This window comes from Pavona decussata, unplaced genomic scaffold, assembly GCF_977016875.1.
Source record: "Pavona decussata unplaced genomic scaffold, jaPavDecu1.1 SCAFFOLD_238, whole genome shotgun sequence".
NCBI classification, from domain to species: Eukaryota; Metazoa; Cnidaria; class Anthozoa; order Scleractinia; family Agariciidae; genus Pavona; species Pavona decussata.
In genome coordinates, this window is record NW_028145643.1 from 768,455 (window position 1) to 795,000 (window position 26,546).

Below are 26,546 nucleotides of genomic sequence, written 5' to 3' on the forward strand. Positions count from 1 at the left end.
TTATGAAATCATCATTTTCCAAGGATAGCAAAAGTAGCGATATAATTCATTTCTTTTTATTTCCCTTGGTGAATATTTTTAAGAGTTTGCAGAATATGAGATGCAAATGCCAGATTTCTCATAACTGTTTTTGAGCAAGTCAGTATAATAGCCAAAGTAACAAATCACATAATATTGGAAGAACGGTCTGAATGATCATAATATCTTTTCTCCAAAGTGTTAGCCTACATGTAAGCCATTTTCACAAGATACAAAAGTTATAACAAAAATTCACCAATGGAAACTTAAAGGAAATTAAAGCTAAGTCTTGTCAAAAATGCCACGTTTTCATTATGCTTTGTTGCCATGGTAATGGCCTGTTGTAAATTTCATGGTCAAGACGTTAAAGGCAAATGTTTCCCTTTGTAACTTATATTAGTTAGAAGCTGCATTTTTTTAAATATTCTAGGGAGCCATCTTATATCTGGAGAATTTATTTAGTTTTGTCATTTGACTGGAGTAAAATTTTTAGGATTTGTTGTATTAATTTGTACAAAATAATGCTGAATTAAATGAAATATTTCCCCCACAACTGAAACTAGTATATCTGAGAAGTGCTAATTATCTTACTTTAAAACTATCTACATTCCGCGTTTTCAAGGACTAAAACTAGAACAGTGTGTACATTTAACTGAAGAGTATCTGTTTTTTACAAAGTGTTATTACCCCAAGTGGTTTGTGGTAAAGTTGCAAGGGTATCTCTCTTTCCTTTATGGAAATGTGTCATTGGAAGGTTTTTTGTTTGTATGTGTGTGTGTGTTGTTGTTGTTGTGTTTGTTTTTAATCTGACAGTAAACATTTTAAGGATTTTGCGTTTTGGCCTAAAACGAGGGTGTAACGCTTTATATGAAAAATCAAATTTTTAATTGGTCAAAATTAAGTAATGGTTTTGACCCCAGCAGCACATCGCCGCACACTTGAGGAAAGAGCTGAGCAAACTGCCTCGCGAGGCAATCAGCTCAGCTTTTTCCTCAAGTGTGCGGTTGAGTTTTCGTGAGAATTTCGCCTCGCGAGGCGAAATCTCAAATATTAAACATGATAGATATTTTCCTCACGGCCTCGCGAGGCGAAAAACTCACGAAAAAGCAACCGCACACGTGATGAAACAGCTGAGCTAATCGCCTCGCGAGGCAGTTTGCTCAGCTCTTTCCTCAAGTGTGCGGCAGGCTTAATTATTTTCTGAAACAGGATAACTACTAAAAGTGGAAAAGCGTGGGACTTAGAGTCTGAGAGTGTTATTAACGGCGGCTTACAAAAACAGTAAAGTTAAAGCAAGTTTGGCATATAAGCATTATAAAACAGTTTTAAATTGTTTTTGGGCCACATTCCGAGGAAGCATAAACTCAAGCTTATTAAGTTTTATTGAAGTGCCGGTTCCTTTGTGTAATTGTGTAAGTAGCCATTCCCGTAAAAATGACCATAAATAAACATATTCGAAGAAGTCGTTATCGAGGGTGATTTGGCGCATTAAAATTTGGATCTCTTGTTGAAAACTGAATAGGGTCACCTGAAAGCCGGGGTATTTTTTGATTCATTTTAATTTGTTCCCTAATATAACAAAAAAGCAACTCTTACCTTTCACATAGACGTAAATACTTTGTGCTGCACTTTCAATGTAACTTCAATCTTCTTCCAGTCATTTTTTTTATTATTTTATTTTTTATTTCATGTGTTCTCCTGCGTGGCTGGCAGGAACGCTACGCGGCTGATAGTGGCGGGAAATTTTCACGGCTGCCAATGGCGGGAAATTTTCACGGCTGCCAGTGGCGGGAAATTTTCACGGCTGCTAATGGCGGGAAAATTTTACGGCTGCCACTGCTTGTAATTGTTTTCACGGTTCATCTTCTTTTGACAGTTACCATGACAACGCCACGGGGATAAATGAGCGGGATTTACTGAGGAAAATCACTCTAGACTGACCTCGCTGTCGTTCTAAACGTTTAATATTTCTTCTGTCGAGTAACGTTCAAAATTTTTATTAATATGTATTTAAGCATTAAGTTTGTAACTCCCTCAGGGTTGTTAGTAATGTCTGGCGCTGCATTCGGGAGGGATCACGTTTCCTCCTTTAGAGACAGGGGGTTGTATGCCATATGGCTCATTTTAACTTGTCTAAACGGGACTGCCTCTAGCCCTTTACCGGCACAGCGGTCAGTACCCTATTTAACAGTGAATTTGTATGGTTGTGGGATTGTTCTGGGTTGGGAATAGGGAAAACCGGGAAATTTTCACGGCTGCCAGTAGCGGGAAAGTCTTGCAGCTTTGCAACTTGTGAACTGCCTTTTCGGCGACTACACTCGACTACCTCGTGGGAAGGGATTAGTTAGACCAAAGTTTAGGTCGGACAGTGGGTTACTTTATGGGTGGGCTACATGACACGAAAGACAGGAACTCAAGATGAAGTCGGCATAACGAATCAGTTTTTTTTTTTTTCAGGCTTTCTTAACTGCTTAAAAAGTTGCGTATATAAAGGCTGGTTTCCATATAATCGCAGATCGCAATAAGGTCTGCGATCGTCTGCGATCATATGGAAACTACTTCTGCGATCGTCTGCGATCTCAATCGCAGACGATCGCAGAAGACAGAACCATGTTCTATCTAAAGGCTGGTTTCCATATGATCGCAGACGATCGCAGACCTTATTGCGATCTGCGATCCGCGATCATATGGGAACCAGCCTTCACTGCGATGATAATTAATTCACTTATTCAGATATCAGCCAACAGCTCAGTTCTTTAGTAAACAATAAACTTTGATATTGAAGCAATTTGAAGTGATTTGGGAGGTTGTAGCTTGCAAACAAACAAAAATGACTTTTTTTCTTTCTTTTTTTTTTTTTTTTATTTCTCTGAGAACAAGATTTTACGTACGTTATGTATAAACGCTAGTAAACATAGTGAGATCATACAAAAATATAATTCATTTACATTTCAATTTTCTAACAAAACTTAAATAAATTAAAAATTTTGAGAAATTCTCTCCTTGCTTTTTGGTTTCCAGAGGTCCCTTACAAATGAGTTTGCGACAAAATAGTGTCAACTTTACATCGATTTACTGCCCTAAATCATATTCCAGTCCCTTGGGAGCCTAAACTATCTACACCAACTGTTGTCAGTAGTTTGCCTTGGAACTTGAGCCCGATTTTCATGGGCAGGCACAAGCAAGCAAAAATACAAAGATCAGAATCTGTGATCTCCCTTTGCTTGCTTTCTCTCGTTTTTATTTGACGCAAACTCGCGTGTCTGTGCTTGTGCTACTGTTGAAAATCAGGCACAAACCTTTGCTTGGCCAATGAACTTGAAATAAGAGCTACGAATCAACTAAGATGATTACTACATGAGGCAGCCTTCATCGAGGTCATAAATGCTTTCCCTAAACTACCACTTACTCCAAGAGCCTATTAGCAGGAGCAGGCAACTCCCTCGCAATGTCATAGCTAACGCGATATATTTTAAGAGTAAATTTACCGCTGGCCAATTACGTTGTGACACGTCTTATATCTTATATCACGGCTTACTTCTTAGTTGCCTGCTCCGAACAATGGATTCTTGTTTATTCTAAATGATAAAACGTTTCTACGGCCTGACCCTATGCTCCTGAAAACAAGTCCTTCTACGACCACTAACTTTTTATAATCAGGCAATCACTCCACTCAGCTGTCGTTTGTTTATTGGGCCAGCCCGATATACAAACACATGATTACAAAAGTAGTAGTTGTGCAAAATTAAATAACGATATAACTCCATATTGGTTAACGTACAAAAATACATATCTTTGAAGCTATAAATGCCAAAAATATTGTGTCAATTTTTTGCCGCCAATGTTGTGTAACATTGAACGTTTTCCATTTTACAACGAGAAAACCGTGAAATCGCTGATATAAGCCCAGTCCTCTATCAAGCTCACTTGTTGACATTAATTGAAATAATTGTTCAAGATCACAATGTTTTGTGTTTGCCTTATTGGGAAATCGATAATTGAGGGACTGTTCCTTTTTACATCGGAGAGCGCGATAGATTATGAAATTCTATCCCCCACTCTCCCACCCTTTAGAATCACATTATTTTAAGATGACTCCCCTATCCCATCCCCACCCTCCAATGGAATGGTTGCAGTTTCACACACACACATTCAGACCATTACTTTTGTCGCTACCGGTAAAATTTCAATATTCATCGAACAAAAAACTCCATTACTCAGTTCAATTCACCCGGAGAGAGAGAGATAAGTTGGTTACTCTGGTAAAGCAAAGCTTTTACATCTTCATTTCTAAAATATATGTAGATTTCTTTTCTCGTACATGTCTGACAAGACAATAACATCCAACAGGTGTTGGCGTATAGTTTGATGAAAATTCATTAACTTTTGAGCATCTCAAAGGTGGTTTAAAAATAATAGACATTCTCTGGGAGACTTCTCTCTTTTCTAATTACAAAACAAAAAACAAATAACAATTCTAACCATGCGAAAAACGATAATAACCCACCACCATCTACTTTAAAACACTATACAATGGTCACCTGTCTCCGCGCACCATATCTCCTCTGACTGTAGCTACATAACTTTTTGTTAAAACTCGTCTACACGAGCGTTGCTTTGCCTTCATAGAAGAAATGAAATTTCAGAGATATTGCACTTTTCTCACGCAGTGCAGCCTTGTATAGGAGATGCGTAACGCTTAGTTTTTGAAGGAAAAATCAGCTTGTACCTTTTTTTCACAATTTCTTCTTTTTTTACCTACAGTAAAGCATCGCCTGTGTAGGGGAGGCGATTTTAAATCAGGCACTGAAATCGCGACAGTTTTTCATTTTCTGATAACTGCAAGTTTGAATTTAGCCCAATACCTCAATGAGGAATCTAACTTTTACATTACTTCATTAGATCCAATATTACTTTGCATAGCAAATCAGTGATACGTTTCTACCTTTTTTCGATCAACCCTCATCAACAAAGTCACAAAAACGGTTTTTGAATTAAGCCAACAGACATGAGTCATGAGCACAGCCGCTTGACAGTACCTTCAATACGTTACGTGAAATGGAGCGCCTCCACTGGCAATAAATAGTCTTAGAAACAACGTACATCAGCGCTGCGCCTTGCGTGCGTTCCCTGTGGTGTTTAGCAGTCAATAACTCAACTAGCAATATCACCGACTCGACGATTTCGGCCAACACCAGGACTTCGCTTCACATCAACAGTCACCTTACCCGCGCTTGTCACGCTTTCCCCAGAGCTCTCCCTGTCGTACGTTCCAGAATACATGTGTGACGATGCATGTGACAGGGGGGGAAGTCGCATGGCTGATGATCTGCGCGCACTACCCTCCACCTGGCTCGCTTCTAATGACGTCACTGAAGTTACCGAGCTTCTTTGGTTACCGCTTGATGTCCTGTTATATGTGGTCGGACTGTCCGGTGCGAACACGTCCTCTTTTGTTTCTGACGCACATCTGACCTTGACTGTAACGCTTGAGCTATTTGGAGGAGCGTTTGCAGCTTCCTTTTCTTTTTCACAGCGCATTTTGAACTCCCGAAGGAACGCCTTTGTCGCTCGTTTGCCACTCTAAAGGAAGTGAATAAACACTCGTTAGTTCTAGAACAGGGATTCACCTTTCAAATGCCGCTTTTTCCTAGCCCTAGACTATGATCAGCTCTTCTTTTCACTAGGGGACAATCGAACCAGAAGAACACGCGAGAGCACACAAAAGTGGCCCGGCGCACACGCGCGCCCTCACGCACTTCACGTTTGATTTTCATGCCACTCGCGTGTTCTTCTCGCACGACTATTCCTGAGCGAAAAGAGGAACTAATCGTAGTCTATAATTCCTTGTGCCATAAACACAAAAGTCGGCATGGAAACCCGACGCGCGCGCACCCTCACGCACGCGTGTTCTACTCGCGCGAGTATTCCTGAGCGAAAAGAGTAATAGACTTGTGCCATGAACAAACACCTTTATCAATGTTTTTTCGGTTACCGTGTTTCCCTTCAATGGAGTAATTTCGGTCTACGTTGCTTTCGAAAGTAACAAAAACCCCTTGCCCTGATGAACGGAAAAATTTCTTTAAAACTGTCAAAGAAATTGAGACTTACTTCAATGAGAAACAGTTTGTCGGCAGACTCCAAGTTGAAGTCATTTGTCTCAATGTAATCAGTGTCTATGCCAATGGTTCGCTCGACGTCTTTTTTCTGTAAGCAAAAACAAAGATAGAAAATAAGATGACCATCACGTCGCTATTTTATCAAGTCACTTTAGTGAAGCAGAGTTCTTCTGGAAACCATTTTTAAGTTGGAATGTCCAGAATCCACAGTGAGAGTGTTCTTTCAAGACCTATTTAATACAATAAATTATTGTAAATCTTACTTCTGAATCAACTTCATGGTACTTACCTCGACGTACACTCTTTTAACGTTCACAGACAATGCAGTCTTACAAGAAAAGAAATAAGAAAGGAAAAAAAACGGTGTTAGAAACTGAAACTATTAACGAGAAAGGTGAAAACGATGAATCACAGAATCACAACAGACAAACACTAGAACATGGGAAACTAAAAATAATGGTTCCAGTTAGCAAAAGAGGATCACTAACGATTGCAAGGATAGGAATAGATTACAATATGGAAAAAACAGAAATTAGCTTCAAGCTTCCTGATGAGATGACAGTTGAATACATTGTATTTCAAAGAAACTGAGGCGGCCGAAAGGGACTGGGGAGGGGCTGTAATATGTCCAGAAATGTACGCTAATGAGATGCGTGAACTGTATGATAGACATCACAAGGTGTCCCCTAACCTTAATTCTTATTTTAAAAAACACAAATAATTCTGTCAAACCTGAAGTCCTACGAAAATGACAAAAAGGTCTGTCTTATATAAAGTACCAAATTCAGGGTTAGGTGCATTTCTGGACATAAGTGGCGGTGGTAGCGCGCCTCGCGCTTCGTGCCTCGCTCTCCTCCTACAAAGCTACACTTAAACCCCTTTCCACATTCAGTTAGAATTTATGACGTACTTATTTTCTAAATTATCAGCCTGTCTTTTAATGGCGGTTTCTTAATACCCAGCAATTTCTCACCTGCAGTGTCTGTATAAATTCTCCTAGATGTTTAATGTCTTTTCTAGCATAGCCCAGGAATCTTGTTTGTAGGTTTACTCCCTTTTTCTCGATGAAAGCCATTAATTCTTGAAACGTAATCTGCAAAAACAAAATTTGGAACACTTGAATACACTTTGCATCTGAAAACAACAAAACAGGTGTTCATTAAGACCCGGGTCTCAAGAGGACCACATCAGTGTAATAATTTGGAAAAGAGAATATAACGGTGACGAGTGAAGTAAGTAAATAATTTCACGCGCGTTTTGTTAAAATTCTAATAGTTTCCCTTGACTCGCGAAATTATTAGAATTTTGACAAAACGCAAATTAAATTATCTCCTAATTTCAAGAGTATACCATTTGACTACCTTTTAAAATCATAAGTGACAAATTACACTCACAATCGTGAGTTTTTCACTTGTTTATTGCGTCATGAAACCTTACCATAGCAGTTTTGTAATTTCACATGTGAAATTATAAATTAACGCTGAAATTTCGAGACAGGATTAAGGAGTAATTTGTCACCCATGATATTATACAATTTATCATCTTGCCTTACAAAGTGGCATTCTAAGTGTCTCAGGCGATAGCATACAAAGACTATTAATTCAGTGAAGCAGGAGCCCATAGTAAGTGCAGCAACACGTATGGCTGATTGCGGTTTGACTTCTTTTAAAAAACTTAGTATCTCTGTTGCACCTTTTACAACATGAAACATAAAATGATCAAAAGCGCATGAACTTGAAAGTAAGATTACACGTAATTAAAATCAAAACAACAGTCCTATACATTAAAAGCTACTATTTAAACTGATAAGTTTTAAGAAAGGATTTAAAATGTTCGATGGTCGTTGATTTACATGTACGTACGGTATAGTGGGAGTCGCGAGAGCAAACGATCTACCACTCAAAGATCACAGCCGGCATTTTACCTCAGGGAAAGTCTAGTAGAATGCGATTATGGGAACACAACTGGTAGGTAGAATAAGATTACTTTGTAATAATTATGGAAATTTAGAATCGTGTTTACGGTTTCTTGAAAAAATGGGTACATAGATGAGAGTAGTGCAAAAGAATTCTGGTCCTTCATACTAACGCAAAACTACTAAAATGAAGTATAAACATTGTCACGTGGTTTTTTCTTCCATTTGCCGTAATAAAATGTACTTCTAAATCTCTTTATTATTGAAGTCAGATCGCTACTACGGCTGAGGTGACCCGGCTGGAAAACGTTTTTTTGTCCAAGGACCTTACTTTGTCAAAAAGAACCGGGCACACGATTGGTTTCAGTTGACAATAATGCACACCAATTAGTGTAAGACGAACAATCACTAAAATATGGTAGCTAAACCTGTGTTGCCTCTTACCTCTCCGTCTTCGTCAGTATCGAGTTCTTCAAAGGCCGCTTTGTAATCCGCATCTGGACCAAACAACAACTCTGCATCATCGCGTGTAAATTCTACTGGCTGCAAGGGATAAGGACACACTGTGAGTACTACATGCAAGTATCGTTGGAATTTACCCAAGTCCCATTTATTGGTTTTTCCGTGCTAGTGGTTAGCTGGCACTGCAAAACGAGAATACCCAGTTCACAGGCTAAAGATTTGCTTATAAATTTACTTAAAAACGTTACTTACATTCCTGAAAACTCCTCTTAGTTCTTTCAAATTGATGATACTGTCCTCATCAAGATTATTCCTTTGCAATTCCTGTAAGTAACGAAAGTAACATTGTTAGTACTGTACATTGTACATGTACATAGCAGCTCTCGTAAGCTTGTAATTGTTTAAATGGTGTAGAGGCTGCTATTGAGTTTAGGGTTGGGGTACTGTTCTATTGTGTTCTGATCTCATACCCAGATCTCACTGCAGGTTCTGAAATGTGTTCCGCCTGACTGTGAAAGATCTGGGTATGAGATAAGTTGTGTTCCAGAAGGGTTGTAAGCCAATCAATCACGTGAGACCTTATGAGAACTGTTACATCACCCAAAAGTGCGCGACGACAGCTGACAAAATATTAAAATATTAAAATTAATAAAAAATGAATGAACTAAGAAATGTCACACCAAGGAAAAACTTGTTGAGATTTAAAATTTTTAAGTAATGAAATTTTAAAAGCATCAAAAGGTAAACATCTCATGTCTTCTGGAAGGGAATTCCAGTCTGTCAATGCACTATTAAAGGATCTGAGTAGTCCCCAGATTTTGATCTAACATCGCCATGACAGTGCCCCTTTAACAACAAGACTGTGATACTATTCTCTCTTTGGTTGGTACATGTATAAGTCAAGTTAAATAAAACAAGAAATTGATACAAACCGCCATGAATCTGCCGACAGCCTTCACCATTGTTTGATGCTCCTGATGCATCATGGCCTGTTGATGTTGCATTTTGAGTCTCTGCCTGAAAAGCAACAAGAAACAGCAATGATTAATTACTAACTTCTCTCTACCATCCTTTCACAGTACCAACTTGCTGCATGACTTGCCTTCTGGGACACGAAGAAATTAATTACATGTAGACTAGGAGGCCAAGTTTTCTTTGAGTGAGTAGTGGTTAACATAGGGTCGCCAGAGTTCCGTTCACCACTTTTTTAAGGCACCCGTTCCCCAGCTCATCTATTGGCAAGAGTTTACATGTAGTTTGAGGAAATACAGTGTTACGGTTAATAACCAGGTTTCAAGACCCTTACTTTGCAAGTTTGGTGATCGGTGGTTTTGGAGGCTTGTTACCCTCACGTTCAGATAGTAGGGTCTTCATCAGCTCTGTCTCAGTATGCGAATACTGTGAGAAAACAAAAAATTATACCAAAATCTACACTCAAGCTGCTTAAATTACACACATAACCGCAATCCATGGTCTCTCATTTATCAATTCTTTCATCCACAGTTCAAACATTTTTATGAATTTCATGCTAATGACTTGCAGAACGTACTTGTGTTATCACCCACATGGACAACGACAATGACTACTTAGGTCATGGACTCACTGGAGTTAACACGCCTTTAGTACACTTCTCGTTCAAGAGAATTGATCTGTAAGCTGCAAGAAGTGGCACAGCAAAGGACAATTTCACATAAACCTACTGTATTGCAGATTTCCTGGGCACTTACCAAAACTATTCCTAGTGTTTTTCGATTCCATGACCCAAACCTCTCTGACTTCTCAAAGAGCTTTGCAAAGTCTTCCAAAGGTTGAAGTCTCTTGAAAAAAGTATCCTTGGGATCCATTGATAACCACCAACCTTGAAAGACACAGAAGGCATTGTTATTAACACTGCCAAGTATGACCTCTTGAAACTAGTTGAAAGCTAAAGGTTTCTCTTAAACTGAAATAAGTGGAGGTTTCTGAAATCAGTGTCTCAGTTACAGTCAATCTACTTCATGCATGACCAGTATTTTTGAAATTTAAACAGAGTTTTGAAGTTTACATGTCAGTTTTGAACATCGCCAGAGAGATTCCATAGTTCCTCTAGAAATTTCCCCAGTTTATTGACAGTATAAAGCTTTGAATTTTTCTTTACATTACAGCGTTAAGTATTTCAAAAATACTTGCTTCCCAAGTATTTTAATTTTTTTTCTCTTTTTTTTAATTGTTTCTTGATTCCTGACACAGCCTCCACGTCTTTTCAACTCAAAATTAAGGAGGCTTTACACATTGGGTGGGAAAAACTCTTGCTAAACAAACAAGTCAATCATGTTAATCTGTCACTTTCATTTTAATTTCATTTATTCGGATCCGTGTTGCTATTCATTAATTATAATAATTATTCTATACTGATCTGTCGTATTTATATCACACCAACTAGCGGTTCTATTTGCATTTGAAACTGAACGTGGATGTGGGTCATGCGAAACATGTATTTCAAACTTAAAACCATGTGTTTTTATTGAAGATTGTATCTTACTTGCTGTTATTCCGTTATGTTTTTTCATTCAACTTTTCATTTCATTCTCGAAGAACTAGTCATATGTGATGTATACAGACTGTAAAATAATATTTTAGTGCTCTTTTCTCTCATATGGTTTGAGATGCACAAGTAAGATCACATTGTATTATTTTCCATACTTTCATTCAATCACCTATTCATTCATGCAGAATCCACATGTACATGTATGTGTCTTTGAGTATGCTTTTTGAATACAAAATGGGTCACATGCATAATTGTTATTGTGCTGTAACATAAAATGACTATCTAGAAAAATACAAAATGCAAATTTCTGAAGTTATCCATGTCATATTCCTCAAATAACAGAAGTCCCTCATTTGATCCCGCTCAAACCCACCCCTAGCCTGCGAATGCAGAAGTATTTCAGGCTGTTGCTTCTCTCCGGAAATACGCTTGCATTCCCAGGCTAACCTACCCCCATCCCCTTCCATCAACCCCTCCACCCTCCGTGAAGTCAAAAGTAATTTTCTCCCCAGGTTTCTGGCATACATGTATGTTTCAAAAGGAACTGCTTCCATGGCCAGGAAGTACAGCATGCTTGGTGTTACTTAGACAAAATACAAACAAGTTAGCCTTATGTGATCACTGGGAAAAATCAACGTCAAAAAGAAGCTGAAGTCTATAAAATAATGGAAAATGTTACAATGTGACAGTGTTCTATAAGTAATTATTATAGAGTGGTCAAGACTGTGACGATCGAAAATATTTCTCACATACATTACCAACCATACTTCAATTGTTAATACATACCATCGAATGCATGAATTGGGTAATTACACAAAAGTCCTCCATCCACATAAACATCTTCATAATCATTGTTCATTTCACGCACACACTGGAACACCCCTGAAACACAACCAATGAAAGCAAACTGTATGATGACCTACAGTTTACCCATTTTTAGTTAGTTAGTTACCTATTGTTTGTTGGTCCATTAAAAAATAAATTTATTTTAAATTAAAATTTCTTAGAGACACTATGCAACCCTCCCAAAATGTCTTGCAGTAGCACACAACACAACTGGCAAAGTACATGCAGGCAGAAAGAGCTATTGTGACTTAAAGAGTGGGGAGGGTGAGGGGTTCAAAGACCTTTCTGGGGTAATGTTTGAAATTAGAAATTGGTCACTTTTTAGGTAAAACATTTTCTGGTGGTCTTTTCCCAAGGTAGAAGGATTTCTCTGGTTTTCATATACGGAAGAATGACCTTTTAGGAATTACATTCACGGCCACTTAAGTTTTGGGGAGTCTAGTTTTAGCCTAGCCAACCCACAAAGGATTTATTTGGGTCTAACAAATTTTCAAACCAGTTTGATTTTGATTTCCCTTTGTCTCAGATTAATGGTAATGAATACATGACAATTTAGGAAAATAAAAATTAAACTGGTTTGAAATATTTTAAACCACAACAGATGCACGCATGGTTGAGGAGGAATTTATTAAGCCACATTTTATGAGACTGACCTGGGAGAGCAACTGACATCCTGACAGCTCTTCTTATTGCTGTATGTGGAGTAGTCTTGGGGTGAAAATACTCCACTGACATCTGATTCAAGTTGGTAACGACAATACACAGTTCTTTGCCAAATCTTTCAAACACCTGAAAGCAAAAATAAGAATGTCCACGGACAATAAAAACTAATGAAATAATCACTACTAAAATAATTATTTTTACCATTTTATTTATTTTTTCTTGTCTTAAGTTTTTAATTAATTTTGTGTGAGACAATTAACTAACCCACTGACAATAACAACAGTTACCTGCAGGTTAGTGTATTCCTTTTTTTATTTCTTAATAAAGTCTCTTTGTTCGTTTCGTTGTTGTTATTTAATATTTTTCTCTAGATGACGCATCAATAAATTATAGGGCATTACTAATTGAAATACTTGATAGTATGAGGACAATCACAACATCAATAAAAAGTCTTCAAAATCTAGACGGTCGTCTAAAACTTCAAAGTTCAATAGAATAATACAATAGAGTAGAACAACACCTAAGATTAAAGACGCTTCTTTTGTCAATTGACGTGGACTGTTTAAGGTCAGCTTCAAGTGAGTACCAATCCTTAAGGGCAGAGTATTTTAACATTTTCCAACAGGTCTCAGTTTGTTGAGGCTTTTGGGAGATGGAGAGTGAGATGTTCATGGAGTTTGATGTTGTTCTTGAGGCCAAAATTAAAATCAACTTCACCATTCATAGCTTTAAAAACAGCAAGACAGCAGTGGCCTGAAAAGACTATTCAGCTTTGTTAATGACCCATAATCACTGACTGAAACAATAGCTGCTTTCCAATTAAAATAATGCACATGATTAATCATGCATTCCCTTAGTTCTTGTGTCAGTTCAATAATTTAGCTGTTATTGCTAAACAACAGATAGCCAAAAAGAAGATTTTAACAGTTGCACTGTTAGAGAGAATCTCTATATCCAGTGTGAACTTGCTGTTGTGCAAACCTGCACCCTTTATCAAGGAGACACCATCGTCATGTGAAATATAATTTTGATCATTCAACTTTACTCAAAAAGAATTTCAATAACGTTTAAAGTAGGCTCTTAAGTCAGCCATCAAAACGGATGGTGTTCATGCAGTAAGTCACTGGACTTCGAAAAGATGCCTGTACCCTACCAGTAGCTACCTAGCAACATTCGAAACTGCTGAGTAGTCATGGTAAATTAATGAATAACATTCCGACACTTTTGTCTGAAAGTTGAATTTTTTGTGCTCCCTGATCACACACCGGAAAAACGATTGCCAATGATTATAATTTTCTAAGAACAATGGACAACTGAATCATTTAATTCTGAATACAAAAGTCAATGTCATTGATCCCTTGATACACTGTAGCTGATCATTCCCTTTAGGTGTTTGTTTACAATCCAGACCAGTACTAGCGAAACACGTCTAGCTGTTTTCACAGTTAAAATTAAACTTCTTAGAATACTTTAGAGCGGGTTATAGACTGTTCAAATTACAAAATCTGTAACTTAACACCTTAAGATGCTTTTCATGAAGATGCTATAAGCAAAACAGCCAGAAATTATAGAACAAAAATGACTGGCTGCATGGAATGAGCAGACCAAAAAAATCTCATAAAGTGCTTCAGATGTGTCTTTTAGTCTCTTTGTCATTTTCCAAACTACAAAGATCAGTCATTCATCTTCACTGTATTTCTTGCCTGAAATAGCCAGTTCCTAGCCATGGCTTCTTTTGACTGCCCTGTACTCCAGCTTTTGACATTTAAAGCTACAATAATATTTCAATCACAAAGGTCATAGGTTTGTCAGACACAGAGGAAAATGTTTTTGTTGCTTCACAAACAATCTTTTCTTCTTCACTTTCTCATTCATTCACGACAGATTATCTTCCAAAAGCAAGAACAAACCATGGAATATCCAATATAAGATTTCAAGGCCCATCAATACAGAATTCTAATGACAGAGATATGAAATCTTCATTGTCCTTTGTTTAAAAAGAAAATGAAACACCTTTATATCAAGGATTATTAGTTTTCTGTACATCCCTTCTTTTGTCACTCAAAACTATAATTTATTTACTGATTTAATTTATTTATAATTTATTTAATGATTGCTACATATATAATTTAGTCTACTGGTCGTTATTTGAACTCCGTTTCTTCAAATTTTTGCAAGTGTGTCTATGATTGTTTGTGTGCCCAGCCTGAACATGTAGAATATTTTTTCTGTTAACTGGCTGGCATTTTTAACTCCGAGGTTATTTTACGTAGCCAGTTGAGTACCCCTATTATTAGCCTGCGTAGCAGTCGTTTCCGTTTCCTTCAAGCCAAGCGGGGTAAGCCGCGCGCGAGGGCATTTAGCAAAAAGGAGCAAAAAAAGTAGGAGCGGGGGGGAGGGGCGGGGAAGGAAAGGAAACGCCTGCCGCTGAGCCCAGACATTTTACCGAACGCCCCCAAATGGCTTCGCTCCCTTGGGGCCTACACTGTCACATCTAATGTCACATAAGAACAATCATTTTTAACTTCTGGTAAATCTCAGCAAAAACAGAATCGCGGCGGGCAACTTGTTTCCTTCAAGTTGCAGTAGATTTTAGCAGATTTTCTCGAACTTTACGTCGCTCGAACAAAGCGTAGATAAATTACCCAAGACAAATTTTACTTATGTTTTAGAATATCAACTCATTTGCTTACAGCTGGAATTACAGACAGAATGAGCTTGTCCCACATGGCTAAAATACTTCCTCGCGTTTCCAGAATAAATTTGTATTTCGCGTAGCGTGAAATACAAAGCCGTTCTAAAATATTGAAAACTTCCTTTTCAGACCGTGGTTAGAACTGAAATTTTCCTGCAAAGTATTTACTTGAGGCCTCCTATATCTACATGTATTTATGATTACAGAGTTCAAATAAAAATTTCTTTGTTCGTATGCGAAACAAGCTTTCAGACCAGCCAATTTTGCTTCCAGCTTTTCGTGTCTTTGAGCCCGCTGACAGCCAGAACAAATTTTCTTAAATTTTTAAAAATTCCGGCGGGATTTCGAAAAATGAATGACACCATGTTTGTTGAGACGATAATACCTACCAACAAACCAAAGCGCAATGAAAACTATATTTTGAGCGTGACCAAGAATTTTGATTTTGCTTGATGTTAATAGACATTCGCTCTTAAAGCAGTCCTTTGCTCCGGTTTCAACTGAATTAACATATCTCCCTGCGAAAGTATTTTAGTCGTTTCCAAAGCAAATCGAAAGGACACTCGAGAGAGTTCTTTTCCGCCTCGGCCATCTTTTCATCTTTGATAAACGGTTAACCGGATGTCGTTTTGGTCTGTGAGTTTGATTGACGGACGATTGGCCAATGGTAATACATCATTGCCTCCCGTTCGCTGACGAACGGCGTTCGGTAAAATGTCTGGGCTCAGCGGCAGGCGTTTCCTTTCCTTCCCCGCCCCTACTTTTTTTGCTCCTTTTTGCCCAATGCCCTCGCGCGCTTACCCCGCTTGGCTTGAAGGAAACGGAAACGACTGCTACGCAGGCTACCCTATTATTTGTGGGTTACATTGTATTAAATGCTTTTTGTAGACTCTGGGGTAAATAAAGTTTGTTGTTGTTGTTGTATCTGCTTTGAACGTAGAATTCACTCACCTCTTTAAAAGTAATGTCACTATCCCCTGTCCGCTCTTTAAGTTGTTCTCCAAACCATCTTAACATTCGTTTGCCTGGATTCCAGCCAAAACCTTTCAGCAAATTCGGAAGGAGGCTACAGTATCCACAGTTGTGATCTGCAAGAGCAAAGAAAAAAAAACAAAGAAAATCAAATAATTTGAGTAATAACGCCACACTGATCATTCTATGTACATGTTCCAGATACATTCATTTGTCAGTTGCAGTTGTTGCTACCTGCTGTCTCGGTCTGTAATTGTTGTTTTTAAACTGTGTGCAACCTAATTGTATTTACATTTAAAACACTGATCAGATCAAATATAATTAACCAAAGGTATTATATGGAAGATAACTTAATTTAATAAAGCATTTAGCATAATCAAGTTTTTGACTTTTAAACCATTTCTATAAGCCTAAAAATAAACCTGCTTTTTTGAACAGAAAATTCTAATGCGGTTAAATACAATTTACGTGTAAGAGTTAACAACAAAGAGCACCAGTGTTCCAGTTGTGGTCAGCAGTGTTTACATTATGCGCATGTGCCAGGATTTCACAACTGCTCTTGGATTGAAGAGCTTTCTTTACTGGGAAGAGTGAGACTGTTTGTTGAGCATGTTTACACTTCATAAAAAGCTGTTACAAAATTATTCACAAGCAGTGTTGGCAAGGTAAAGAGTCTCAAATACCAGCTGGAAATTAAGCAGTCTTTTAATTTATCTAAGTCTAATTTAAAAATTCTGACCCACAACTGTTCCCACTTTAATTGAATTCTTTGACAAGGACATAAATGGCTGTGTGAGTTCTCCCTTCCCCCATTACAGATTGTAAATCACTCTCCCTTTCTTAGGGTTCAATTTACACATAGCTCCTACTACCACCTAAAGTTTTAAGGTTCTTTCCAGAATGTTTCATGCGTACCTCCATCATTTGCATGCCCCCCCCCCCCCCCCCCCGCCTCAGGATGTTGCTCAAAAATCAGCACAGGATATGTCCATGGAAAGTACACTGTAGATGTGACTCAACTGTAGTAACGAGGGTATGGTGAAGGACAGTAAAGAAGGGAAAAAAGCTGGATGGACATTCAGCAATGAGGTGCATACTGACAGCATACATTAAACAGTGGGCTAATGGCAGAGGTAGTAGAGGCCTAATGTACATGTACCACTCAACATGAAAACATATATGTATACAGTGAAGATGAGGTAAAGGGACACTGCTTACACCACCTATTACACCTTGACCATCTATTACAGTCCGCCATCTAGGTCGACTCAAATAATTAGAGCCTGCCATCAAAATTACTATTGTCTGCAGTGAGTGAAAATTAATTCAACTTTTCACCAGCAAACTCAAGTGTGAAAGCTTGCATGCCACACCTAAAATGTGTTCCCAGCTTCTGACAGGTATAAACAATGTTACTGGCTTCATCAGAGCATGAAAATGATCACATTGGCCAGCGAGTAATTCAGGACGCACATTTTGAAATTCTAACGATGGACAAGACTTGTTAAGAAAACTGCGAATTTTGCGCATATATTTCAATCTACCTTAAAGACAACACCACCTAGAGAGTAGCAAACCTTCACCGCCCCCCCCTCCCCCTAACTCAATGTTGCTTTGAAGGGAGGGGGGCTCTGCGTTGTTGCGTATCATTGTAGCAGTTTTGTCTGCAACAATTATTGTAGCAATACAAAGTCATGTATCCTCCACTCACCAACTAAAATTCTTCTTAAATCCTGCTCCAGGAATTCCCTCAAGTCTTGTGAATCAAAGCCAAGAGCTATAAGCGTGGCAATTATTGCCCCTGCACTTGCACCCGCAACTCTCTTGATGTTTTTTGTGATGCCAGCAGTTTCCAACACCTGAAAATTAAATGGCTTGTATTCAGTGAGTAGTTGAGATCCTTTTTTTCCACCGGAGTAAAAGTAATTAAAAGTAAAGTAAGTCTAATTTATTTGATGCCAATAACGCAGGGAATGCTTGTGCAATCTACCAAGCCAGAGGCTCATGATTAAAGTGCTTGATAACAATCAAGATCAAATTGTAATTTAGAAATGTTGGTTTTTTAGAAGAAGGGAAAACTGGAGTACCCGGAGAAAAACTTCTTGGAGCAAGGACAAGAACCTCTGGGAATCGAACCCGGGCCACATTGGTGGGAAGTAAGCGCTCTCACCACTGCACCATCGCTGCTCCCCCAGTGACACTTAACTGGGTGAGGGTAAATAAAAGGGGGGGGGGGGGGGGAGGTGAGGGCAGAATTTCGTTCTTCCTATGACCTCTGCACACTCTTAGGGGTAATTTTTTTTAGCCATTTTAGTCCAAAAATGGGTATAAATTTGAATTATTTTAAACTGACAGTCTGAAAGTGGGTATGAATTTTAGAGGTCACACCAGCTTGAAAACCAGTACAGGAAAATTTACATACTTTAGTCTGAAACAGGGTCAGAGTTTGGAGAACTACATCGACATCTACAAGGATCATTTGCAATGGGATAAACACATATCACCGCAAATAGAAAAGGAAAGAAAAACAGGCTAACTACTAACATCGCTGTTTAAAGTAACTTAATCATTGTCAGGATAAAAAAGAAGTGAGATGGGTCTTGAATGCCTCAACACTTGGTTGGACAAAATTACTCCAGCCGGAAATGAATTCCACTCTGGTATAGTTCTTACGTAAACACTGAATTTGTTAGTAAATATACTCGCAGGGGTTAATTGTGTGAATCTCTTGGGGTGGTATTGCCTAGTTATTTTCTGGTTTGGTATAACATAACAACTAAGCCTAGCAGTAGCACTCCACCAAAAAATTCCAACGAGCCCACCCCAGGTTTCTCATTGTTTTTCTCATATGACACATAGATTTCCAAATCCCCATTTTCCTTGCTCCTCCCCGGTAACCCCTTTCCCTGAATGACGTTGAATACATATTTTTATATCACCTACTTATTGTTTGACGGCATTACCACAGGGCCCAGTTTAGTTGGGGGGGGGGGGGGTGGGTGAGAAAGAGCTGATAAGTCAAAGAGTTTATAGCAGAATGGGGTCGTAACGGCAACTGCAGATCGCCAAGTAGAAACTTGAACAAACAAGTTTGGTAAAATGAGCTAATAATTTGCACACATTGAAAAAAATCTTTAGTCTAAAATAATTTAATTGTCTTACTGGATTATTATAATCTCCTTCCTTTTTTCCTCTAATTATCTTATTATTTTTAAGACTTCCTTTAATCTGAAGGAAAAAGTTTTGATTAAGGAAGGAAGTAGCTTGGCAATGATTTACAAAATGCTCTTGAGATACTGTGTAAACGGAAAGCAACTCTCTCAGATATGTAAAACATTGGCTAGTTGCCTGAAGGCTTAAAACATGACAAATATCGCCTGGGAAGGACCTTATAATATACAGTCGACTCCCGATAACTCGAACCCTCGCTAACTCGAACCTCGCGCTAACTCGAACCAATTTTCCTTTCCTTTCAGTTCATTTTCTATATAATTTTACCCTCGATAACTCGAACTTTCGATAACTCGAACCTTTTTTAATTTCCCTTGAAGGTTCGAGTTATCGGGAGTCAACTGTACCAGACATAAAATCTTCTCTTTGAATTTATGACCTTTATATATTATATTTCATCAATTGTATCTTTTTTTAAATAAAAAAAATGAACAAATAAAATTTAGAAAAATAGTAACAAACTTAAACTGTGTTGATACAAGTTCACCAGTACTAAAGCATCGACTTCAATCTAATCTTGCTCTATAAACAGTGATTACACGCTGAAGTGTATAAAGCTACCCACTAAAATGATATTAAGACTTTGTTTTATGAGCTTAAATAATACAAACTTATGCACTATATCCTGTTTAAGTCAGTCAAGAACAGCGATCCTTTTCAGCTCTAAATCATCATAATTTCACAGAGAAGAGCCCATTTATCAGTTGAGACGAGATTTAAGCCAGGACCACATAAGACGTCTACGAAAACTTCAAAAGGAATAATCAATTGACAGAACGAAATAACACAACGATTGCATGTCTCGAAATAGGCTAATTTTCGATTGGAAATGTCCCCTGAGAAAGTTCCGTTTAGGAAAGCCTTTTAATCTCAATATAACCTTAAATCTCAGTACATTCCTTGTTTTGTTACTTGAGAGAATAAAACTCCATCGCCATAATGAATCAAAATATGCAAATGGCGAACAATTAACCACTGATTAACGCACACACTGCAATGCTGAATGAAATATCTACGCATTTAAGCGTTATGAACTCACAACAATTGTGCGAAAATATTTTAACTGTTATTCGTGTAAAACACGTATATCTTTGGCGTTCACTGTGTTAACTTACTAACGTTTAGAGTGTCCTTTAGAGATGAGAAGCAAAACGTCAAGAAAAGCAAGACTGTACATTTATAAAGAACAGTGGTGCGATGCTATTCAACAAGTTTGACTGTCAAAAGATGTTCCCGACATCAGCTTAAAAAGAATCGAGTGACATAAAAGAAGCGACGGATTTTATCTAAACAAGAACAAATTTCTGAAACTCAAACGTGTACACTGCTTCACCGAACGGAAAAATAAAAACCCCTTCACTGCGCTACTAAGTAAACACTCGGTAGCGAAGGAATTCGGCCTTAGCAGAGCGTGATTTGTCAAAACAATACAACTCAAAACAATTTAAAGTATACGGACCTGTAAAGCTCCCACATAAGCCATGCCTTTATTTCCACCACCTTCAAACACCAGATTTTCGAATGGAAAGCTGAAGCCCTTGTAAACAGCTTCTTCATGAGAAGTACTTCCTCGCCGAACTTTTTCCGTAGTTTCAGCGGCCCTAAGAGAACCTACACTTCCGAGCAAAGTGGCGGCTTCGAAGAAGTTCTTGGGGTCGAGAGAGGTCGTGGATGTTTTCTTCGCTTGCCCATTCATTGATTGATGCTTCACGTTCCCGTTCATATTTCTGTTGATGGGTCGAGCCATGTTGGTAGATTCGATTTTTCTACTCTCATGAAACTTTCTACTCGCCGATATTTTTCTCTGTCCAACTTGCCCTGTCACCCCATTGGCGTTGTGATCCTCAGTTCCCTGCATCACCGGGTTTACAATCCCACAATGCGTTGCGGGACTCCCGCGCTCATCTGTAAGTAGAAACGCAGACATGAAACAAAACAGCATAACACTGATTACTTTTGTTACTACAGTTTTGTATCTGTCTTATACTATTGTAATACGCGAATACATTGAAATTACAGACCAACACGAGTGGCGAAAACTGTTTTAGCGCGGTGTAATTCAGAGATTCTTGTTGCCGAGTTTGCCTTGAACAAACAAATTGTGTAAGTACGCCTAAAACTCCCAAACAAGGACATCGCTTTCACAGGGATTAATGGTCCGCATATTCTATCTTAACTTGCTTTTACCCGTAACCATGCGTGTTGTCAAAGCTTGAAGAGCTAAGAGCGGCCATGAATTGTGAAAGGATAGATGGAATGCACGCGGATTTCCGACTTTGTCTGAAACATGGATTTTGACCTTTAAAATACCTACTACCGTGCATACAACAAGGGAACAAAAATGAAGAATGTAGATTAATTTTTGGCCAGTTGTTTAACTGCAATGTCGATGAGCAATAATTCAAAGATAATTAGCCAAGCTTTGCAGGAAAGTGTTGACACGAACAGTCTCGCCGCTGAATAAAACAGCAATTGTCACCTGATTATACTGCAATCCAACGCTTTCTTGCTCTACCGTTCATAAGGCATCAATTAGCGCTCCAAATCTTTGCACGATGTTAAAGATGACATCACTAATTGTTTTGATGTAACGCGGAGTGTTCCCTTAAGTCGTAAAGAGAGAGCATTACGAACCACAGACTTGTGATCATCAAATGGATCCGTCGCTGGACCAATAAATGTAACTCTTGGAGAACAGAAAACGCGTTAATTTGAATGACAACAGTAAGGGTCATACACAATAGTGACCCTCATTAATTTAATCACTTCCATGTTTCATGTCCCCTGTGTGTAAATAAATTGCCATGGAAACCGAAAATCACAAATGGCATGAAATCAAAATTGGTCGCAAGTTTACAAAACTCAGACCTTTTAACTTCTTTCATCCGGTATCATTATTTTTCCCTTCCATCGAAAAGTTATCAAAACTTCAGTCATTTAAACCGTAATGGGAAAATGTAGAAGTGTTTAAAAACTATTTAGTTACGCAACTAACGCAAACTGATATCTGGAAATGAAACGATCGAGGATATTTTTTGCTATTATTAATTTGTTGACCTCCTTTGTTGATACTGCACGTGAGGCGTGATGACGCACAACTTTTCGGCAGCCGATTTATTTCAATTAATCCGTCTTCTCGTGGACTTGTTTTCTAGGATTGTTTTCAAACTGAAAGTTATTCAAGCACGGATGGTGTAACCTTATTTGCATTGCCGTAATAAAACACAAAAACAGTTAATCCAAACCATCCAGTAAAAGGAAACCCTGATCCCAAAGGGTTTCTTTCTCCTTTTTTCTCAAACAAGTATAGCCTTGCTGTAGCTCGTTGTCGCTGCTTCGCGGCCCAATTCTGTTTGAGGAGGAAAGAATTAGAAAGAAAATCCCTGGTACCAGGGTAGCACAAGATAGAAATGCTTATTCTCTAACGACTGTGCCGTACATTTCCTTGCAAGTAAGATTTTAAAATTTGCTGTTACATCAGAACAGTATCCCGTGTTTGATGAATTTCTTTATTCTCCTCCCTTTCTACCTGACAATGTATTGCTGATGTAAGGAGAAGTACAATGTCAATCACTGTCTATCTCTCTTTGACTCAAGGTTGCTATGACTTGCAGAATAAACAAATGACAATATCACAGTAATCCGGTTAATCTGCATCTCCTTTTGTCTGCACGAGGGTCAGTATCTTAGATTCGGACAAAATGATTTTATAAGAAAATTGAAGAGCCGTAACTAAGATGATTAATGTTTTTAAAACGTTCTCTGGTTAAAAATTGAAAAGGTATGAGCTTTCGACAACCGTCCTATCACTCTTCAACAGATAAAATATGAAGAGAATGTGAAACGAAGACTAATAAATACAAAAATGTGCAATACAGGTGACAAATGTGAAAAACATTAATTGTTAAGAAGAATAAGGTATTGATTAGGGAGTGGACATGAGTTATTGTCAGCGTCAACAGTTTTCGTGGTATCAGGACTCAAGGGCCTTAAGGTGGCGATGATTGGACTTTCAATGATTGAGGCATTCTCAAAGTCAATCTGGTGGTTTTTGGACCAAGCATGCATGGTTAGCCACATTAGAACCTTTGGCACGCATTTTCACGTTTCTAGCATGTTCCATTTTCCCGGTGTTGAACGACCTTCTTGTTTCACCAATGTAGCTTCACGAACATGTGGTGCAGTGATTTTTGTAGACGACGTTACATTGATCTACTTTTACAGGACGAAATTTGGGAGCCGGGAATTCTTGTTGGAGTGTTTTTAGAGGTTTATTGGTAACTTGTATGTCCTGTTTTTTGAGCAACCTCGTTAGCGGTTCTGTCCAATTATAATCACCTTAAGCTAAGACCCTTGAGTCCTGGCATACCGCGAAAAACTGTTGACGCTGACAATAACTCATGCCCACTCCCTAATCAATACTTTATTCTTCTTAACAAATGAAGTTTTTCACACTTGTCACCTATATTGTACATTTTTTGTATTTATTAGTCCTCATTTCATATTCTCTTCATATTTTATCTGTTGAAGAGTGATAGGACGGTTGTCGAAAGCTCATACCTTTTCAATTTTTAACCAGAGAACGTTTTAAAAAATTTTTAATCAAAATGATTTTTGTCCACAAAACGGAGTATCTTAAAATAAAGGAATGCACTAGCTAAACTAGTCCTCCTTACCCCTCCCCTTCTAAGTCAAAGTTCAACGTTCTAGTCAAGTTAGGCAACAAAACCTTTTATCATCGTCCAACGGCGAGAGAAACAGAGAGAAGATAAAACAAGATGCAAACTCGCATGCAATTCAAAACGTTCATGTATCACGAGTTTCTAACTTTTGAGTACTCTGTAGACAGAATTAAACCATATTGAAAACGACAACCATTGACGAGTACGTTTAACGACGTGCTTTTTATTTAGTTTGATGCAAAATCGATTTACTGATTTCTTTTTTTATGCACGTTTTTGGGAATGTAAAGGTTAAGACATTTTTTCGCCTGTTGTACGTAAAAAAAAAAAAGAAAGGAAGGAAAGCTGATGGCAGTGGCCAGGATGCCTAGAGGATGTTAGAGGAGACTCTGACTTAAGCCGCTTACTATAATTAGGGTTTTCGGTTCAGGATACTCTGAACACATGATTACGATACAATATTTTACAAAACGGATACAAAATTTTAAGGTAACCACATGACATAAAACTTTTCCTTACTGAATTAGGCTTTATCTTTGATTCTCGGTTTGGTCTCTGTCATGTCATGTCGTGTTAAGTTTTCCTCGTAGTTAGATCAACCTTGCAGTTATATGAGCTACTTACCATTTTTGGCTGATTAGATCTTTCACAGATCCTACGTATACCTGCAGCATTTTCGTTTGCGGTTTATTTATATTTGGCCACGTAAAGAATGCAAGCGGAAGAAATTACTGACACCCTTTCAAAACAAACTTATCATCTCCACGTTATAATAACTTACGCGGTTTTTGATACACTTGATAGCCATGGAAAATTTCCGACAATTTGTTGAAAGCCGGCTAATTTTTGCCACAATGAACATTGTGCGTACTTCCGGTATCTTAATTTCCTACGCTTCCTCTGACTCGATAAAATATCCGACTTAGCAATTAACCGGCGCCGGCGGGGCATTAGCGAATTAATTTGTTCATTAATTGTTTCTTTCTGCCCACTTTAGGAAATCAAAGATGTGTTGCCCCCTGACCCAAGATATCTATTAACTTGAGCTTTTTTGCGGATTGACCATCGCAAATCTGGCCAAAGAAATGTATTTTAGAACTAATTTTAAGACTAGGATGTGAATTTGAAGGAACCAAAAACTATTGTTACCGGGATCGGAACTAAGAAAAGAGGAAGAACCGAAGACAACAGGTGTTAAAACGCTTTCCTTTGAATTGCCTCTTGCGTCCGCCCTTTCAAAAGCGCTCACGATATTTGTCCATGCTCTTGTACATGATTTGCCTGCATGTCAAGAGAATTGAATTAAACTGATGCTGTTTGCATGTTGTCCACTTATAAATGCGTCAAAGTCTTCATACTTCCATTCGTTTAAAAAACTGCTAGCTCCACAATGTTTTACGTGTCGTTTTAAACAAAAATGCTCGGCGCAGAGTAAAAGGACATAAACATTTTTTTAGCTTGTCTATTCAGAAGTGGTTAATTATATGTCATTATGTTAAAATACTAGATGATTAATTTCTCTTTTTTTGTAGCGCATCGTTTGATATCGTTAGGCACTTAAGTTATAATTGGGAAAAGTTGGAACGGATACAGGAAATTTAGTATAAAAAAAAAACTAATGTTCTACAATTTTCCAATTCATTCTTCAGAGAAGCAGAGAGAAGATATAACAGTGACTGGTTGAAAAAACTATTAGCCAATATTGCAAGACTTGCTAGGCTCGATTACCAGCTGCCATCAGATGCTGTTCGGGAGGGAGCGGCGGAAATCGTAAGACTTGCGTCCCTGTTTCAGACATATTTAGTAAGAGTCTTGTTTTAAAAATAAAAATGGCCAATGTTGTATTTCGTTCTTGTCGTGAGAATTAAGACATACCTCCATTTTCTTTTTTTTTTTTTTGCCTGCTGGGTCAAAACGAGTTCCTGTTATACTGATAAGTTATTTGCCATGCGCTCGGGAGCGACAATTTGTACCAGAGTCTTGGCTACCACATAAACTGTAATAAGTTACGGCATATTTTCATGACCAACTTTATGCATATGACAACGTCTTAACGCTTGCGAAGATTTATCGGAGTTGCTAAAAACGCAGAAAAAGTCACATTGAAGTTTAACTTTCACAAAATTCTTACAAATGACCATTCACAAAACGTCGTTCTCTCACCAGTCTCCCAGCGACTCTCTCCCGCCAGCCAGTTCAGTCCTCTCTCAAACCGTATGTGCGCCCAATTAGGTCTTAGTTGCAGCGCTTCAGGAATGCTTAGGGTTGTGTTAAGAGTTGGTCACTTTTAATAACGTTTATATATTATAATTATTATTATTATTATTATTATTATTATTATTATTATTATTATTATTATTATTATTATTATTATTATTATTATTATTATCATTATTAAGGTCAGATAAACTCCGCC

At 38.1% G+C, this 26,546-nt stretch overlaps 1 protein-coding gene across 4 annotated transcripts in view; it reads right to left on the reverse strand.

The window, feature by feature from the left end:
- Positions 1–3,686: 3,686 nt before the first annotated feature.
- The window catches only part of LOC146457631 (uncharacterized), a 31,081-nt gene continuing 8,221 nt past the window's right edge, over positions 3,687–26,546 (reverse strand). Inside the window, exons 1-15 of one of the 4 annotated variants that reach the window (XM_085091690.1) lie at positions 24,755–24,888; positions 20,908–21,353; positions 17,929–18,076; positions 16,197–16,333; positions 12,541–12,676; positions 11,828–11,923; positions 10,242–10,372; positions 9,821–9,912; positions 9,447–9,531; positions 8,767–8,838; positions 8,497–8,595; positions 7,111–7,230; positions 6,427–6,465; positions 6,130–6,225; positions 3,687–5,601 (exon numbers count right to left, since the gene is read on the reverse strand). In XM_085091690.1, coding sequence (XP_084947816.1) covers positions 5,173–5,601; positions 6,130–6,225; positions 6,427–6,465; positions 7,111–7,230; positions 8,497–8,595; positions 8,767–8,838; positions 9,447–9,531; positions 9,821–9,912; positions 10,242–10,372; positions 11,828–11,923; positions 12,541–12,676; positions 16,197–16,333; positions 17,929–18,076; positions 20,908–21,306 — 2,079 coding nt within the window. In that variant the 5' untranslated portion in view covers positions 21,307–21,353; positions 24,755–24,888 and the 3' untranslated portion in view covers positions 3,687–5,172. Of the gene's footprint in view, positions 5,602–6,129; positions 6,226–6,426; positions 6,466–7,110; positions 7,231–8,496; positions 8,596–8,766; positions 8,839–9,446; positions 9,532–9,820; positions 9,913–10,241; positions 10,373–11,827; positions 11,924–12,540; positions 12,677–16,196; positions 16,334–17,928; positions 18,077–20,907; positions 21,354–21,635; positions 21,655–21,927; positions 22,130–24,754; positions 24,889–26,546 lie in introns of those variants that run through there. The other 3 variants (XM_085091689.1, XM_085091688.1, XM_085091686.1) reach the window with 3 other exon arrangements.